Below are 20579 nucleotides of genomic sequence, written 5' to 3'. Positions count from 1 at the left end.
TGTATCAGTCACAAGCATAAAATCAACAGTACTGTTGGATATGTCACAAACACAGGCTGGCTTGGCAATCAATTGGGTCAGACCAAATAATTTATGTAAATTTGCATTTTCTGTGCAAACAGCGGTCTGCTTGCCTCAAATATCAAAATCGAAAAACAAGTTATTCATGGGGTGGCCAGGTCACAAGGGAAAAACCCACAGAGATCTATGTTCAATCCTTCAAAGCGGATCCTCTGGCTTGGCAAGTGCCCTCGACTATTAAAACTAACAGTGCCTATTTGTCAAGTCAAACTGTAGCCAGAATCAGAAAATAAGATAAGATCAACCGTCCAATAATGCACTAGAAGATCGCCATGGTGACGCTGGTTCATTTTTTTAACATTCGGCAGGTATCCAGTCTGCTGAAGATTCCTTGTACAAGGGAGGAATCTGAATCTGTTTTGGGTCATTGACCCTGACCTCTGACTTACCTGTGGAGGAGGACATGATCATCATCAGGTACAGGCCACAGAGGACATCGTTTAAAGAATAGGAGATACTGAAGGCAGAAGGGAGAGAGCAGAGGTTTTTTGTTTATAAGCAAGCACCAGCTATCAGGCCAGCAGTGAGAACAGTCTCAAGTACTGTAAGTAAGGAAGTAGAGCGGGCAAATAAATAAGATTAGACAGCACAGGGCATCTGCAGGGTACACACACAGACTGGTGCCCCAGAGCAATGCTTACACATCCTAACAGGAGCACTCTTTCCTCACTCACTCCTTTACTCCCTCTTTCTTCTCTCTCTGCTTCTCTCTAAATCCTTCTTCTCCGTGCACTGAGGCTTTCCTCTGCCCTCCTCTGGTAACTTTTCTTATTAATTTAACTGTCTGCTGGGCACAAAAATGCCAGATGCTCAGTCTTTGATGCTGAAGTGTACTCTATGTTGCTCATATAAACGTACTGTATGCAACGTAATTCCCTCGGCACAAATCAAAAGGTAAACACAAATCTAGTTGTGTATATCCATCTGTAATGCAGCCACTTTTGCATGTATAGTTGCCTAGCTGGGGTTTATGCACCATGATATTACCTATATTCAGCTTTAGTTGGACATAAACTGCGGTCTGGTCATCTTTGCAAAGACAATCTGAACAAAAAACAGCAGACAAATAATAATGACCTTTTCAGGTTTTAACATTCACAGTCATGGCTGGAACAAACCTTTCTCAAAGTGTAAGGTAATCTAATCAGTGCAGTGACATTCAGGTGTACAGTAGGTTAGATGTACCCAACCCTATTAAAAAAATCACACATCGCTAAGAAAGTCTGTCCTTCGCAAGTGAAACGTGTCCTGAAAATCCTTGAGGCCCTTGATCAACAGAGATTTTCAAGGACCTTCATAGGACACTTCATGCTCATAAAAGGCCGGAAGGGGCACAAAAGCATCTTTAAAGAATGTGGCCTTCCCGATTCAACAGTTTAGTAGACAAATGTAAGAAATGAAATAAAAGCATTGCTGTAACATGATGGTTGTGAAGACATGAAGGACAAAAACTACCGTCCATGTTCTGTGTGTATATGATGATTTATCAGTCTCAATTTTAGTATATAACATTTTAATATACGAATTTCAGGGTCATTTGTTTGTGTTTTGAAAGTTAACAAGCGTTGGGTCAAACAATACAATGACTACTAACACAGAAGTAAGTCTACAACAAAGAGGCCTTAACTGAAGTAAATGCAATCTGGAGCAGCAAAGTCAGAGCCCTGCCTGTAAGCCTAATGTGATGCCGTGGCATCACCTGAAGGTAGCCATGGGAGAGACCCCAAACATAGAAAGTGCTTATGTGCTGAAAGTGTTCTCAAAATCAAAACAGGCCTTTACAGTTGTTCATGACATCCTCCGTACACATTTCTGTCTGTACATTGTTTCTGCAAAGAAATCTTTCATTAACTGTATTCCACCAGATTTTTGCAGTAATGCTGTTCACTAGAGGCAAAATGTAACAGTGACAGATCACTGTCATGACCTACAACAAGGTAAAGTTACAAAGACAAAAACAGAAACAGTTACAGGGATAAGAAAATAATTGTTGGGGGTGTGGAAATGAAGTTAGGTGAAGAGATAAAATGAGTTAGATCTAGATTGGGATTTGAAATAGATTGTAGTCAGCAGGAGCAGCAACCTGAAAGGCTGTAGAACCAATTACAGTGTGAGTGAGAGGGAAAGAGGGACTGAAAATGGAGCTTGGAAAATGGAGGATGACATAAATATTAATCTAGACAAGTATGAGGGAGCTGCACTGCAAAGGGTTTTGTAAAATAGAATGTGTCTGTGTATTTTTGACGTTATTCCAAAATGATGAGACGTACTCATCATTTTGATGGTTTTCATAGCATTACAATGGCAGATAAGAGAGCAGGATGATACGTAGTGTCAAATCTATTGAGGGACATAGATAAACACTGGAAAGTAGTGTCAAAGTACACAGATATCAAAGTAAACAGACTTCAAATATTAATGACAGGCTGTAATCCTATCCCGTACAGTATATATGATGTTTTGAGCAAAATGCAGTGTTGTTTGCAGCAGAAGCTCAGTAAATCTGTCAAGTTTCATAATGCGATCAGAACCTCATGTTGGACTGACTGTCCTCAAGGATTTTATAATGATGTATTGTGGCTGGTTTGTAGCACGTTGGCCAAGCACACAGACATTCTTTTAATATATTCTTTCCTTAAAATGAAAAATATACAAATATAAACATATTGACTTCAGCTTCAAAGTCAAAAATCATGAATGTGTGGTTGCGCTCATCCTTTTGCTAAAACAAAAGACACATTTTGTCTGTCTGATGGTGTGCTTTTCTGGCACAAACCCACAAATTAGGGGTTCCAAATATCATGGTGTCTATCAAGGGAAGACAGCTCCAATTTTAATTTGACTCACCAGTACTGACATCGAATCTTGACACCTGTCATTGCTTTTTTGTTTTTAAAAAAAGATGGCACTCAGATTCGGAAGCATTAATTACTGTTTTTAAATGTTAAACTGTTGACTACAGCCCTTAAACAGAACCCCTGCAGAGTTTTTGACCACAAGTAGAGCTATGGAGCAATATTTTGAATTGATCTATTTTGATTGATGCTCTACTAGCATGCACACGCGGATGCATGTATACACTCACAAGCACATGGGTGACTCTAATACCTGCCATCTGCAGTTGGCAGGTATTAGAGTCACCCAGTATTAGGCAGATGGTAAGGCAAGTGCAGTGCATGTAAGCCACACTGTTCCATTGATTGTCAGCTGGTGGTTATGTGCCAAGAAATGCAGCAATGCACCTGCAAAAGGGAATAAGAGGACTGCTACGGGATTTAAACCTGGATGGAAACCATACAGGTTTCAAAATATTAAAAAAATTTTTTTTTGCAAATTTTGATGAGGAAGGAAAAGCATTCAGCAGGTTTGCTATAGGCCTTAAGGATACTTACAATGTGCTTTGATGTGAAAACAGAACGTAAATGCAAATGTGTTTGTTTACAAGAAAACCCCACAGGATGCACATAACCAACCAACAAAAACGTGAAATTACTTTTGATCCTATCACCCCTTTTTCAGACCTTTTTTTCCTATCAACAATAATTAAATGAAAAGCACACTTACCTGGATATCAATATTCTGAATGAGTATTTTCTTGTGTTGTGTTACAACTTCTTTAGTAGTTGTAAAAAACGTTCTGCATTGGGTGAAATACATAACTTTAATACCTCACAATATGTAGTGGTGAATGCAGACTTCATGCTGGTAGTTTTCGCCAGCAGCTACAGGATGCATTTGCATTCCTGCCAATGAACCTCTTAAAGTCTTGATTTTTCCCTTGACGTTCATTCAAGATGCCAGTGTTATAGTTTGATCAGATGGAAATATGGTGGATTCTTCTACATCGTTTTATACACATTTTGAATCTCCGCTATGATTTAAAATAAAGATGGACATATAACTGGGTGCTGCAGGGTTTAAGAGATCAACAAACAAGTTACTTCTGCAAAGCAATGACTGCAGGAATACAGATTATTCCAAAAAGTTACAGTTTCCTTTTCCTTCATAAACTGATTGCAAACATTCCCATGAACACAACTACATTTTAAGTGCTGTTTTCTCCCTGTGTGTCTGCCTGTTTTGTAGGGCCCGTTCTTGGCCTTCGTCACTCACAGCTAATGGATGTCTTTGCCCAGTATGCCTACAATGACAGTTTCTATGATAACGGAACATGGAGCTTCAACCAAACAGATCACGAGCAGAAGCACCCTTACAACTACTATGCCATGCTGCTCACTCTGCTCATCTTCGTCATCGTCTTCGGCAACGTGCTGGTGTGCATGGCTGTGTCCAGAGAGAAGGCTCTGCAGACCACCACCAACTACCTGATCGTCAGCCTGGCTGTTGCTGACCTTCTTGTGGCCACACTGGTTATGCCCTGGGTCGTCTACTTAGAGGTAGGGAGAGATGTACACACACCACTGACACACACGTATACTCTTTGCACATACTGGAAGACAAACAGATAACCTAACAGATATGCGACAGACATGCTCACACTATCTCTATACCTATACCTTTTTCTCTCTGTGTTTATCTTGTCTCTATAAGCACATTCCTGTTTCTATATTATCTCCAATGTCACAAATGTGTATACCGTCAACAAAACATCAGAGGCCAGTCTCTGAAAGCAATGGACATGTCACTTTTCCAGAGAAAACTATCCACAAAAAAGACAGAATTCAGTTCAGTGTTAAGAGATAAAAAAATAGCAACGCACATGATGCATACGACAGGCATTTATATCAAACGGGGTGCCAGTAAAATACTGGTGAAAAGGGATTGAGCCAAGCAAGCTGCCAGCAGTTATCAGCAGGTCAAAGGCTCAAGGTGAAACAAGGGTGAAGGCTAATATGTTCACATCAGCATTGTAAATATCAGTCCTGCAGTGGCTAAAGGCCTGTAATGTAGCAACACTGTGTGACAACATCAAAATGTCAGACCAGTCTATTCAGTCAGAGGTCAGATGTTTATGAATAATTCTTCCTAATCCTGGGACACATCAATTTGAATTCACCGCTCTGTGGGATAATGGAGACCTGTTTTTTTAAAGCAGTTATGACACATCGATGCCCGCTAACCAGTGTGACCTAAAACAGAACAGAGCCATCTCCAACTACCAAATCAAGAGCGAGCAGGATGTGGGCTATCTTTGAGAAAAATATCTCTCTATCTCTCGACTGTTGCTCATTTCATCTGTCTATCTTCTCGGTCCTGGGGGTTATTTCTGACCATCAGGCTTTAGGTCACGCTGTCTGATGTAGAGAAAGGCAATCTAAGACTACAGGGACTCTAATCCTCCTGTGTCTCTCAATGAGTCATGACGATTATCACTCTGATCAGATTACAGTGTACAAATCCATAGGATGTCATGGTCTCTGCCTGTCTCCATGCATGTTTGTTTGTGTCACAGCACGGTGGTGATGGGAAATGTGTCACTCTTTAACAGTAATCTTACAGGAACATGAATACTTTCACCAGCAGCGAGTGTAATAAATTACTATCCCAATGTTGTTTGTTATCAATGACCAAAAGAACTTGATCATTGGCACCAATTATCAGACTAAAGTCTGTTTATCCATAAAGTATGCAACCTGTATACTGTGTTTGTTTTTATAAGAATTATTTACTTGCTTTCTCTGTTGATGCTGGCAGCTGGGAACACACGGAGGGAGCCTACATCAAAGCATTTTGGAAAAGTGGGAGTTGAATTGTAATCAGCCTCCAAATTGTAACATGAAACTTTCTCAATTAAAAATTGATTTTGATTTCATAGCAGAAAAGTGAGTCTCTGATGGTGTAAAGTGTTTTCATTGCACAGGTGTGAGTTGCACATTTTTGAGTGTGGTGAAGATTTCATTAAATATAAGTCACAGCATGTTTTGGGACACCACTTTGACAGATGTGTTTCCTGTAACTTTGCTGTAACTTTAGTCTTTGGCGGAGACATAGAAACGCAGTGTCAGGCTGCACAGACATTTATTCAGCTGCCCGCTGCTCTCTTGTTTCTGCTTCTTTCTCTTTATCTCTGGAGAAGCCCCTTCTACGTAATGAGGACAGGAGCAAGCATCAAAATTTGTTTAGGACTACTTCGGGGTTGTGGATTAAAGGGGCACTCCAGTGATTTAGTATTGGATTTTAAAAGCAAAAGGACAAGATCGAGAAAAGTTGACTTTTAGTCCCACATATGAGTAAAGTGCCAGAATCCTACATTTCCCATGATGCAAATAATATAAAAAATAAAAAAGACAGCACATGCAGTAAATCAGTTATATGTGAATTAATAAAAACATTCCCTGACATAACTTGTCATTAAACATTGCGCAGTCTGGTGTTTGAAATGTGTTCTGTTGGATAATCCTTGAGATTGTTTGAAACTGGGTACTTGTGAGGTCCGTTGTACATAGGATCAATGAGGGTGGACCTACAATAAAGGTTTGTTGCTATTTTTGTCAACTTATTTATTTGGTCGGTAAATTTAGACACATTTAAATGACAAATTCTGTCATGTAATTAATCATTTATATGAGCCACAGGAATTCAAATCTAGATCAGAGACTGATGTGATTATTATTTAATTCAGGTTTAGAATTGATTACAGTTTCACAGTGTTTTCCTGAACACATGTTTGGGGGGGATGGGAGGCGATACACACCAAGTGCAGTGTTTATGGATTCCCATCCCAACTGATTCTGTGGCAATAACATGGAGCAGAGGCCCATTGAAGTAGTTTCTCACATAGACGAGACTCCAACCTCCTTCCTTATTTGCTTTACAGACATTTTAGAAAAAAAATTCGGGCATTTTGCCTTTATTGGATAGTGACAGCTGCAGAGAGAGAGACAGGAAAGGCGGGAGAGAGAGAGGGGATGACATGCAGCCAAGGACCCGGGCTGGAACCAGGTGAGCTACCATTTTACAGACATTTTATCCCTACATACTAATAGTCCTTATCAGATTACAGTAATATGCTGAGAAGTAAGTACTTGCTGTTTGTCAAAGTCAAAATGGATTATCCAGCATGTGTTTGGAGTGGGATGCTCATCTAATTTTGCCGTGTCCCTCTTAGGCTGTCAGGCCTGTGGGATAAACTGAGACAGTAGAAATGGGACTGGTATAAGTCCTTGTAAATAAGACATGATTTGGTGGTAGGTGGGAATGCTGGTTTGTGATTGGCTACAGATTATCTACAGAAAAGTAAACGCAGTTCACGTCATTCTGAGGTAAATACCAACCACTTTATACTAAATTCTAGATTTGCATTTGTGTTTTGAAAGTGAAGGTGACCTTAAAAATGTTATAGGAATCACAGCTCACAAGAGCTTTGGCTGGGAGGTTTTTATTTATTCATTTCACGTCCTTCAGAACATGCTTCTTCCATCACAGGCACAATCTAAAATTAAGTACATGTTTAGATATTGACAACACACTCTTTTTTATCAAACACTGTATTTATTATACATAACAACCTCCAATTCCACCACATACACACTGCTTTTTTTCTTTATCTATGTGCAATTTTTTTTTAATTTCAGTGTCACAGACTGTGGCTGTGACTGAGTTTCTCATGTTGATAATGCATGAACTACAGTGAGAGCTTAGTCACAGAGTGTGGGCAGGGCATTCAACTTGCCCTTTATTATTAAATGCTGAATTAGCATTAATTACGACAGCTTTCGCTTGCTGCCCAGTGTGACTGATTTAGAGAGCATATGGTGGGAACATACGCATGACTTGAGGTCCAGAGTTTGTTTAAAATTAGGTGAATAAAAAGTCACAGTGGAATTTTAATGCCAAACTTGAGTCTTTCACCTTTGGACAGGCTCCAAAACTGGCTTTTCACGACTACCAAATGATGTAACATGAAGAATATTTGTAAATGTGTTATGCTCATACAGTAATTTTAAGTTTTTTTTTTAAAAGTCTCATTGAGATCAAGAGAGATCCGAGAAGAAACAGTCAATCAACCAGAAGAACACATATAAAGCCAGACAGCCAACAATCAGGCTTCAAAACTGAATTAATAAAAACATTTACAAGAGTCATTAATACATCATACTGTAAAACCTTTTTAAAAATCCTCAGAAAATGAAATAAATCAAGCTTAAATGCAATTTACAGTTCATGCTATTAACAAGGTGCATAATACATTAAACCTGTTTTGCCAAGATTAGTGAGAACCCATATGGGCAATGTGAGGTTTGTAGATGAATCCAACATCGAACATGTCATACAGAGATAAATGATGAGTGGTATTTGTCATTTGTCATGATCTGTTATGCTGCTGACATGTAATATGTGCAAATAAGATATGATCAGCTGTTTGAGTTGACTACTTTGCCTGTGTAATACTTCTTAAGTATTTTCTTTGCATGCACTTCAGCAATTCTGCTATGAATGGTCCTATATTTACAAAGTTTGTCGTTTATTTTTATTATTATGAATGCCATAAAGACAGCCGAGTTTTAGATAAAAGAGCAGAGTGCGTTAGTTTCATTTCACCCTAATTTTAAGTGATGTCTCAAATTGTACTTTCTAACCACTTCCTGACTTCCCCAGCCCCCAGTACTGCATTGTCAATTTCCCAACACCTTACCTTTGCAAATTAAATCAGAATGCTGATACATTCTGAATCATGATTTGCTATGCACATATGCACAGAGGGAATAAGTATGAATTACGTTGGAGAGCTGAGCGTTGGGGTGGGTGAAATAGCAAGGACAAAATTGAGAAAATTTATATCCCACAGTCAACATTTCATAATAATTATCGTCTTTTAGCATATATTTGTATTGATTTCATTGCCTGAGACATGATGCCGTAAAAAGCAGTTTAATATCCACTGGACGTGTTTCCCCACACTGACATGAATAGACTTGTGGTGCAGCCATGAGGACCTGTAATGGCTTTCAGCCCCTGTGAGGCTCTTAAATTTGTTATGGGCTGCAGCACTGATGAGGATGTGAAAAGGTACGGTTGTGTTGGTGGAGCTGGTGAGAGGAGCCACCTGTAGATTGTCATATTAAAATCAGGGACAAGATATTGAGTGATGGTATCGAAGGAGAGAAACAGACAGACTGAATGCAGAGAACAAGAGGACAGTGTAGACATACTGAGAAGACAAATGTCAGGAGCAAAAGGTTGGAAAAATGCACAAAAAAAGAGGAGACAAGAGGAGAGGTTGCGACAGGGAGAAGGGCACTCATTAGGCTGTCAGATCATTCTGCAATCACCGCTAGTGTTGCAGACACCAGCAACAACATACGGCTCTTTAAGCTGGTGCTAAATTTTATGAAGACACAGCCTAGGGACAGAGATTAATCAGCCACAGAGAGGCAGGAGTTGCCCCCCCCCCCGTCACATGCATCCCTCTTACCCTTTTCAGAGCCGTGGGAGGAAGCAGGTAGGATGTAGTGTCAGGCAAGGTGGGTGGCATCGAACTGCTTGGACCTGTCAGAGCATCGCTTATGATGTTAGTTTCATCATGGGGTTCGTCCATGTAACCAAGAGCAAAATAGGCACGAATACAAATAGGTTTCGATCATGTCTTTGATTAAAAGCTACCTGGGGCTGCAGACCTGGATGCACGTTAAAGGATCATTACCTCACTGACACTGAGCGTGTCTATAGTTTTGAAATAATCTCTATTGTTTAATTTCCAATGTTGCCACTGAACAATCTGTCAATTTCCACCATGCAAGGTGTAACATTTACAGAACAGAGCATTTGGGTTTTGTGTATACTGTAAAATATATATGCCAACTGTTTTTCGCCTGCAATTTATTTAAGTCACGCTTGTTCAATCTGTTTTCTATCACTCACAACTCAGAGCACTCAGTTGTACTCTGAAATTTTCTTTTATGCTTATTCATTTTAGCCTCATTCATTCTTTCCTCCTATTGTTCAGTTTTGCACCTTATTCCATCTCTCTTTTTGTTACAGGTGTGAAAATAATATGAAGAAATATACATGGAGGCGTGACTGTCAGGGTTGCTTTTTGTTGCAGAAGGAAAACACATAATTTCTGCCGAGGTGCTGCCTTTGCTGGCCGAGAGCAGTAGCTTTTGTTCTGTTGACTGTTGTTGTAAACTGCCTTTTGTTGGTGTTTTTCTCTTCTAGGTGGTGGGAGAGTGGCGCTTTAGCAAGATCCACTGTGACATCTTTGTCACTCTGGATGTGATGATGTGTACAGCCAGCATCCTCAATCTCTGTGCCATCAGCATTGATCGGTGAGTATGCCACTGCACAGATTGTTTAGTCCCGCCTGTCATGCTTCCTGCATTGATTTCTCAATGGAAATCTTTACCTTCTGAATAACAGAGGAGAACTGCTACCTTTTAAGTACATGACCATCAAGGCCTATATACAGGTTACATGCCTTTTCCAAACATAGATTTAGCACCATACACAACATCTATATTTCATGTATATTCATATGGTCTATACCCGTTCTAATTAATGGCCACCAGCTGTTCCAGGGTTATGAATATGAATATTTAGGACTAAAAAGTGTAATCTAATGAACACCTGTAAGAGGTGTGTAGGAGAATAAAATCTAATGGCAAAGTTGTGGACTGCGGCACATTGCCAGCACAAACGTTTTTAAAGAAGCAGCTATGTTTGTCTGGTATAACACAAGCAATACAATAAAGCAGCATCTTTAACTACAGACTTCAAATAACCAAACAAAAGAGGGCAAATCACAGGAACACCTAAAATGATTAAGCATACAATAATTAATCTAGCTCCAAAAAATATCTATCAACAAAAAATGAAATACAATAAATAGCCCAACACTAAAATAATATTACAGCGGGCTAACAAAAGAAGAAGACGAGCGAAATCCAAAATGGTACTTCTCCTCAGATTTCAAATGTATTGACTCCATGGTTACATAGTATGGGTATAAACATACATACATACATACATACATACAAACATATGCACCTGATGGAAACAATAGTTAGACGTAAGAAAATATTTTCATGTAAACCTGCATTAAGTGATTTTTTTTTATAAATAGTAGCTTATTTATGTATCGAGCAGATATGGAACAACATTAGCATTCATTTGTATCTGTGTCTGTGGCCACATGACGACTATACATCCAAAATTGACTCTCTTGACTTTTAGTTTTAGTTTTCCTCCACTATGTTCACCTGCTAGTCGCTAACTTTATCTAGCTACTGTTTGGAGCTGAGCAGGTAGCTTTTTAAAGCTTTTTGCTGAAAACGAAGCTATGAGAGCAGTGAGAGTGAATCAAAATGATAATTTTACGGGCTGTAAAAACAAAACAACAAGTGACCCCTTGCACCTATGCATAGTCATTTGATTGATTGTTAATATAGAAATATTGATTATAGCTGCTTTGAATAAATACACAACACAACAGTTCATGACAGCATTGGTTTTGTCACAAGACCCCCTCCTCCTGGATTCATCAATGCCTAAAAATAAATTCACTTGTTTAGTTGTGTAACTGGCTTGATGACTATGATTAATAACAGTGCCTCTGTTAAAGTAGATCACAACTGATGAAGGAAGCAGAGTTACACTGGAAAGCTGTTTGTCTGAAGAGCATGTAAAGCTCGAGCTTTCAATAAACAACTGTAGGAAGTAATCATGTAATGCTGACAACCAGAATTTATATTTAAAGGGTGAGAGCTCAGTTTATTGTGAAGAACAGCAAGGACATAACATTTCCCATATTTTCATTTTATACCATTCTGTCAAGTTTCATTTTACACGATTTCCTGCTTGGCTGCATTTTCATCTTAAATCCATACGCAAAATTAATATTCTCCGCGGTCACACACGGACACAATTTCACCTCTTCTTGACACGATTGAATTAGGATGCGAATGTTTTATTAGTTTGAATGATCCCATGGTGGATCATTGTTTGTGTGTATTTGAAATGAATGCTACAAGCAGAGTAGAATAGCATCAGAATTAACATTTAGATATTATTCATCTGACTTGTGAATACTAATCCCTGAAAGGATGACAGTATCAAGAATGACTCTCCCTGGCTTCAGTGCATTTCAAGTCTGAGGTGTGACGCTGATTTGTAAAAGTTCAGATAAAAGTCACAGACAAATTTGATTCCTTTTATCAAGCTCCAGGCAGCATTGTAATTTATACATCAAAGGTTTGTTTCTTTCTCTACCAACTTTGTTCATATTTACCAATGTGGAGAAAATTGGGAGGTGATCACATTATGGGCTCTATTTTTCTGAATCCGTGTGTATGCACTCTAGGACATTCACACGTACGAGTGTCGACAATTTACTTTCGGAATTTTGTGACCGCAGGCCAGAAAAAAATTAGTTAAAAGGATGAATAAATTAATAGCAGCCAACAATGGCCAATCAAATCGGCAACTCACATTCTCTTTGAAAGCAGAAGACAAAACTGCTTTTGTGTAGGAGGTGATATGAATGCACACATGCCAAATGTGATTTAACAGGACTCCAGTTATGTTGCCAAAAGGCAGACTATCATAATGCTCATAATGTGCACTAGAATATTTTACAAGACAGTGATGTCAGGGCAGTTAGCCTTTAACTTCAGTGACACGTAATACCGCAAAATACTTTCTGTAATGTTTATGTGTAATATACAGTACATACAGTTCAAAATACTGTGAGAAAAACTAAAGTCTGTTTAAACTGTTTTACATAATTGCATAAACTCACAGCCCTCCATAATAAACTCATTAATGTGACATGTAATTATGATAATCCTGAAGATAATCCTGTACAACCTGGGAATGTGGGCAGAAAAGCATAAACATCTGGGGTTTTTTTTATTTAATTCAAGTAAAAACTGTATTTGCAATGCTACTATCTCCCCTGCTACCATTTATAGGTACCGTGATTAAACTATCTGAGAGGATCGGGCCTTTATACACATTTTTACACTATTAGTAACAATCCACCATTAATCTAACGCAGCACAGATTCCTCCTTTAATCACATGAAAATAACCTTTTGAGGTATATGTAGACGTGTCGTAAAGGTTCCCTGTGAGGTTTTCTAGAAATAAAGTTATATCTACATTCAGTGTTACTCACCAAAACACATTGTGTGTATCCTTGAGGCCTAACAAATGTGCTGAACGCATTTCCTGTCTCATAAAACATTCACATAGCCGACTTTATAGACATTTTATTGTTCGTATCCTTGTTTTCTTGTTCGCTGCCTTTTTTGGCACATTGCTTCATTTCTTTGGGAGCTACCGGCACCAACTGTCAATCAGCAGAATAGCGTTAGTAATGCGTATTGCGTCGCCCATGTGCTCACAAGTGTGAATCCTTGTGTGCGTGCATGATACAAACAAAATGGGAACGCAGTAGAGAAAACATTGCCCTACAACGCTAACAGTAACTAACTAACTTTACAGGGTACCTCTGTACAAAAGTAAAGGAGACGAAGCTCAACAACATGATCTTTGAGAGGACTGTGTGTGCATCCCTATCAACTTAAGCCATGAAAGTAACATTCATTTCAAAATGGTTAACATAGTATTTGTATTTTGCCTCAACTTTTCTGAACCCCAGTTGCATCATTTAGGTGCAGCCAAGTGTATATCCAGCCCCAAGTTGTGATACAGGAGCAGGTGAACAAAAACATGTATCTTACTCCCAATGAAACCAGTCATATTCTAGAAATATGCATATCTTTAGGCCTTGCACCAACACTGTGCATTATCACTCTTGGGCCAATTGGAGAGGTTTTTCCATACCCAAGGCTTGTTTTACCCAAGACCTTGGTACAGTTTGTTGCACAATCCATGACAACATAGATGGCATAATACAGTTACCTTAATCCTGACTTCCCTTGTGTGTTCCCATAAAGAAACCTAATCAAAATGGTCTCTTAAAAGCCTCACCCACTTGGCTTTGTGTCTAAAGTATTTTGAACCAAATGACTCAGAAATCAATGCATGAGACACCGTAAAAAGCTGGGCATTTCCTGGTGATTACAGCAAGCTCACTAATAAGGTCAACCAATGTAGCAAGGTTAAATGATAAGGTCTTTTACTGTAAGACACACAGCCTACCTTGCAGGGTACCTTACCTCTTCATGAAAACCGCAGCCCAGAAGCACACAACTGTTTCCAAACGGCCAGTCCACCATCATGAAGAATCTCGTCAAAGATGGCAACACTTCTTGGTTTTACCACTTGTAGGCTTCATGTCCTCATTTTTGTTGTTCTTGTCGTGCTCTCCCCGTTGTCGTGTAGAGCGGTGTCATGTTTTCATATATCCAAACTAAAGTGGCTATTTTTGCTTCACCCCTTACAGTTACACAGCAGTTGCAATGCCAATGCTGTACAACACTCGCTACAGTTCCAGGAGACGGGTCACAGTAATGATCTCTGTGGTGTGGGTACTGTCTTTCGCCATATCATGTCCCCTATTGTTTGGCCTAAATAATACAGGTAAGGAGTGTGATACACAACTGCTCTACAGTCTTTGAAACAGAAATGTTTTTTAATGGTGTGTGACAAAATTGGTGGAGCAATAATGGTGCTTTACTGTATTATTCATGCACTGCACAGTACACATGTACATTGTAGACATAAATATATATTGTGAATAGTTGTATCTTTTAAATGCTCGCCCATATTTGCATTAATATTGCAAAATGTCAATGTCAGTGCCCATTTACAGCTATTACAAAAGTGAATATAAGCTATCAACAGACAATTACCCATGCCAGTAAACTATTACTTCATAGTGACAAGTAACTACTTTTAGCGAGCCCTTTACGTTGCTTATTCAACAGAACAGGGGCTTTAACGGAGGATTACAGTTAAAGCGGGTGCCGATTAAGGGCTTTTTAGGCTTGTTATTGACCAGATCCTGTGTCTCGCATCCTGTCACTTTGAAGCTCCTCTCATCCCTTTGAGTGCCTTGATGTAATGTCGATTCTGCCGGGACTCAGACGTTTAGATTTGTGAGCCCCACAACTGCTTTCAAGTGAGCAGTGGCTGCAGATCTCGCCAGCGTAAGCCGCAGGAAACATGAAAGTAGAGACCTCCAGCAGGAACCACTGAAACTGAAGCACTCAAGAGCTGTTTTTAAACTAAAGCAACTCATGTTGAAGATGTTTCTATTATTTCTAAGCCATGGATTGAAAGCTTGCTTGTGCTAGAACTGTGGAGGGAGAGTAGGTTTGTTAGAGGTGTCTGTTGATCATTTCAAACAGATTATCACAACCTCAGATTTGCATGGTAAATGGACTGCATTGTATATAGTGCTCTTCAATGAGCCTCTCATTCACACACACACACACACTGTCACAAGTTTTGTGTGTGTGTGTGTGTGTGTGTGTGCATGTGCCATCTGAATTGGGTTTAGTGACGTGTTCAAGGACACTTCAATATGTGGACAGGGGATCAGAATTAAAGGGGATTTCCAGCTATTTAGTATGTAACTTCCATAAAGTTGGGGGGCCTGCCAGAGTAAAAATTGAAGCAGCAGAAGCCGAGATATCATGACTTTTAGTCTGTAGTATGGGTCAAGCTTCAGAAACACTGGATCCTACGTTTTTCAAACTCTACACCTCCAGTCTATAACAAAGGCTTTCTGTTACCTTGTTATCTTAAAGGGTATTTTTTCAGACTTGAAAACTCCTTCCAGAGCTACAGCAGATATTATACTCCTTTCACAGGCTGAGTAGTACTCCTCCTGACAATAAACTGAATTTCATATTTAAAATTAATATCCCCTTTAATGGACTACCCGCTCTACCTCCTGAGCCACAACCACCCTGAAGTGTGAAGATAGCAAGTTGTTAACACAAACTACACAATTACTGTGACATCTGCAGTATCCATGGTGACTCAGGTGTTACTGTATCTGTGTGGCAACAATTGTTGCCTAACCTGAAACTGCCTTTAGGGTCTGAATTTTAGTTGGTCCTTAGTCCAAAGGCTGTTACTTCAGTGTGTGTGTGTGTGTGTGTGTGTGTGTTCTGGTGTGAAGGGAGTTAAAAAGTTAGCGATGTAGCTCAGGGAAAATTCGTCTGGCTTTAAAAGTAAATCAGTGAAATCTAAAATTAACAAGCAACCAGTGCAGGGAGTCTGAAATTGGTGTGATATGATCTCTACATTTGGCACTAGAGGCCCTGTGGCAGCATCCTGGATCAGCTATAAGGCAGTTCTGGGTGAGGTAGGTTGGAATAAAAAGGAGTGTGGTGGTCTAAGCGAATGGGAGGGGGAAGAGAAAATTGTGTGAATGACGTCCGAGTGAGGAGTAGTAGGAGAGGTTGCATGTTGGAGGAATTTTCAAGAGATTGAGATCAAAAAGCAACAAGTTCAAACCAAACTAAGTTCCCCATTTTTTTGTAGAAAGTTTTCCAAGAGTCACAGTGACAAAAGCTACACAAAAATAAACTATTTTGTCTGTCTGAAGCCTTTATTCACCCTGTGCTTATCTCCACAGCTACTCGTGACGAGTCTCTCTGTGTGATCGCCAATCCGGCCTTTGTGGTGTACTCCTCCATCGTGTCCTTCTATGTTCCCTTCATCATCACTCTGCTGGTTTATGTGCAAATTTATGTGGTCCTGAGGAAGCGCAGGAAACGTGTAAACACAAAGCCAAAGCAGCGTGTCTGTCAGGCTGCCGACCCTGATGGGGCCACTTCTCTGAAGGTGAGCTGCTGTAACAATATGGCCGCTGTTTACGGCTAACACTTTTATGGCTTCAATTTGAAACTGAGATTGATTTACACCTTTATTGTACCACACCTCTTTATCTTTCTGTACTTTCTGACATTTTAGAATGATTTCTTTTTTTTGTGATACATGATACAAACAATATGGGGGCCCATTCGTAAACATTTTACAGCGCTCCTTAATGAAAGATTTGTATAACAGTGAAGGAGACAAAGCTCAAAACCGGGGTCTAAGAGAGGGCCATGTGTGCATGTTTTCCTTTGCAAGCAGAAGTGCAGGCCTAATTTCATTTAAAAATGGACAGCATAGTATTACATACGTTCTGAACATTTTTTTTTAGAACGATATCTTTTTCAACCATCATGAAAGAAACATCAGACCATGAAAAAAATATGCCCTTTGAGTTAATTTGTATTCTTATGAAACTGCAATCAATAATGTTCTCATCCCAATTAAACTTGATGTTTTTATGGACAGGCGTTGTATTACATAACAACATACCGTAAAGGGGGAAAACAAGAAGAGAATTGATTTTCTTTGAAAAAAAAAAAACAATGGACAATATTCAAGGCAAGAGATTAAAAGGGCAAGGCTCAGTTACACCCAAAGCATTTTAAGTGTTTTTCTTCCTCCTTCTATGTAAATGAAGTACTCTATAACTGGTTCCATTCAGGAGACCAATTTCAGTAGTAATGTTACATTTACTGGCACGTTTCAGTGTCGAAAGCTGTCACGCAACTTCAACTATGATGGCCCACAAATGACCTTTTGCTTCTCTTGTTATTGATTTTACTGATGGTGAAACTCAATGGGCTCTGCACAGGAAGCCAAGTAATGCTTCTGATCCAGTGCACCACATTGCTCATGTTCATGCATGGCTTTACAATGTGGTTTCTGTGTGTGTGTGTGTGTATGTGTGTGTGTTATAGAATGAGGTCAGGGGAAATATTTATAACGGACATGGGAGTTTAGACTACACATTACTATATAATTCAATGATCTGTGAAGTCGTTACATGGCAGCATATTGACAGATTATGTACATAATCTTTATTAAGTAAATTAACTTAAATTTCACATATGCTGTTAATTGTTGGATGAGTTCATCTTGGTGATATAATCTCAGATGACAGTTTCTTACACTGTCAGGTTAATGGACTTGCAGCTGCTGTTGAAGCTGCAGATCAGATTCTTACTGTGCCAGAGCTCAATGTGGCCTCATTTGACCCAGTAAGCAGCGGGACCTGTGCTTAGACAGCCCTTTTGTCGGTTGTGCTTTGACATTGTACCCTCTCATTGCCTGACACAGCTGTTTTCATTGCAGGATAAGTGCACTCATCCAGAGGATGTGAGGTTGTGCACCATGATTGTTAAAACTAATGGGAGTTTTCCTGTCAACAAGAAGAAAGTGGTGTGTGCTCTTTTTACAGTTTTTTCCCCCCCGAAAATGAATACATATTACTTTAATTTATTTGTTTTAATAACTATTTAGTCACCTTGAAGTTGTCACCTTGAAGTTGTCCTCCATTTCTCAGAAAATATAACTTAAAATCCACCTTTCTGCTTCTGTGAGCACAGCAAACCTAAATTAAAGACTGAGAGTGTGAGAATAAGTTCTCTGTTTACTACCTATTACTTTAAATGTCACCCATTGTACAATGACCTAAATGAAAAACGACCATGTTTCTCTGGTCATCCTCAGATATTCATCAAAGATGTTGTCAATGAGGGGGAAGATCTGGAGCTGGATGAGCTGAACAACAGTGGCAGCAGCCAGAAACAGAAGCAGCAGCCGCAGTGTGCTCTTGGAGACACTCCGGCCACCAGCCACCAGCTATTGATGCCCAACAAGGCCAACACTAGCCCCACCTCTTCACCTCCCACACCCCCTGAGGAGGGCCAGAAAGCAGAAAAGAACGGAGATCCTTCCAAGGAGGCCCTGGGTGATCCAGCACCAGTGGTGACCAAAGCCTTCCAGACGCAGGCCTTACCTAATGGCAAGACTCAGACCTCTGTGAAGACCATGAGCAAGAGGAAGATCTCCCAGCAGAAGGAGAAGAAGGCTACTCAGATGTTAGCCATCGTCCTTGGTAAGTTGGTTCACTTGTTACTGAAGTTTTTATGAAGTTTAGTCGTGGCCGGAGGCATTATGTTTTCGGGTTGTCCGTAAGTCCGTCCCATTCTCGTGAACACGATACCTCAGGAACACCTGGAAATAATTTCTTTAAATTTGGCACAAATCCGTCCACTTGGACGGATGAACTGGGTAGAATTTGGTGGTCAAAGGTCAAAGGTCAAGGCCACTTTGAGCTAATCATGTACTGTACACTTTAGAAAACACTTTTGTACAAACTCCCAGTCATCGTACTGTAGGTCCTCAGATGCCTATGAATGTGTTTGTCTTTCCATCTCAAATCATTCGGTAAGAACTAAAACAGAGCTTGAAAACAAGACAGACAGTGATGCAATGGAAGGAAATAGCTCTGGTACTTGTATTTTGGAGTCACCCATATTTGGGTGTCTGAAGAGCTTCCTTCTTCATCACTTTTCTGACTTTCTCTCTCTTTTTCTAATATTTCCATTTTTTATCGTATCTCCTCAGGTGTTTTCATAATATGCTGGCTGCCGTTTTTCATCACGCATATCTTGAACACCCACTGCACAAAATGCAAGGTTCCCGCTGAGATGTATAATGCTTTTACTTGGCTGGGCTACGTGAATAGTGCCGTAAATCCCATCATATACACCACCTTTAATGTCGAGTTCAGAAAGGCATTCATTAAGATCTTGCACTGCTAAACTGCAACATCGCTTGTCTGATCAGACTGGGCGAGGAGTTATGAATAAAAGCATCTCTTCTGGCATATACCTCATCCTGTTAAGGAAAACAAACCACGAGGGGAAACTGCGATCTGCTTTTTAAAGTTATAGAGCTGAGTGACTGAAAAACTGACAGTGTCTTAGTGAAAGGCATGCTGGCTCTATATGTGAATTGTTTGTGGAGTCCTGTTCTCCAAATCACTGAATGTAAAACAAGAAATGTCTGTAACAATGACCTGTTTCATGGAGAAAAGAAAAAAATGTAACATTGTTCTCTGAAATTCATTGTGCTTGTCACGTAAGGAGCCATCTGTGTATACCACACACATACAAGTTGCAAACTGCTATTTATTGTGTGTGTACTTTATGTTTTGATGATGGAAATTATATTTATATAATTATATGAATTATAGATATCAAGTCAGTGTTAATTGCAGTGTTAAAACTGAGCTCTTAATCTTAAAACCTACCTATCTGATTGGAATGTGTGTTAAAGACAAGAGACGATTTACTTGCTGTATAATGTGGCTATGCCAATATCCACATCTTTGCAATTTTATAAATTGAAAAATAATAGATTATTATTATTATTATTATTATTATTTGCTGTACATAGTTTTTCACATTAACTGTGATTATATGCTTGCAATGGAAATGTGATGCATGCTAAACATTGCTCCTCTACTTGACTTCTCATGAAATGTATGTTTAACAAAAAATGACAAAAGACGTCCAATAAATGAAGTTATGAGACACTATAAAGTGCCACATGTATATCAGTGTTCGCTGTGTGTATACAGATACACCCATAAATGACTTGTCATTATTAAGAAGCCTCTCTCTTATTCCCAGGACTGGTTTGCAGTTTGAGTAATGTTGTTTACTGGAAGTAACTCTGAGCACTGCTGCAGCGGAGCAAACTAATGACCTGTATGTGGACTTTGCAGCTTCCAGGTATAATCATGTGGATGTGTGCAACCCCTAGAAGCAGTTC

General features: G+C 39.5%; 1 protein-coding gene across 1 annotated transcript; it reads left to right on the top strand.

Moving 5' to 3' along the window:
• Positions 1-4199: 4199 nt before the first annotated feature.
• drd2a (dopamine receptor D2a) lies at positions 4200-19564 on the top strand. Its single transcript, XM_070905432.1, has 6 exons — positions 4200-4478; positions 10201-10310; positions 14389-14525; positions 16534-16700; positions 18468-18855; positions 19368-19564. Exons 1-6 carry the CDS (start codon positions 4200-4202, stop codon positions 19562-19564), a joined length of 1278 nt encoding a protein of 425 aa, XP_070761533.1.
• Positions 19565-20579: the final 1015 nt, after the last annotated feature.

Source organism: Enoplosus armatus, chromosome 5 (assembly GCF_043641665.1).
Source record: "Enoplosus armatus isolate fEnoArm2 chromosome 5, fEnoArm2.hap1, whole genome shotgun sequence".
Classification (NCBI taxonomy): domain Eukaryota; kingdom Metazoa; phylum Chordata; class Actinopteri; order Centrarchiformes; family Enoplosidae; genus Enoplosus; species Enoplosus armatus.
Note: the sequence above shows the minus strand (reverse complement) of the source record. Positions and strands in the feature narration are given on the sequence as shown.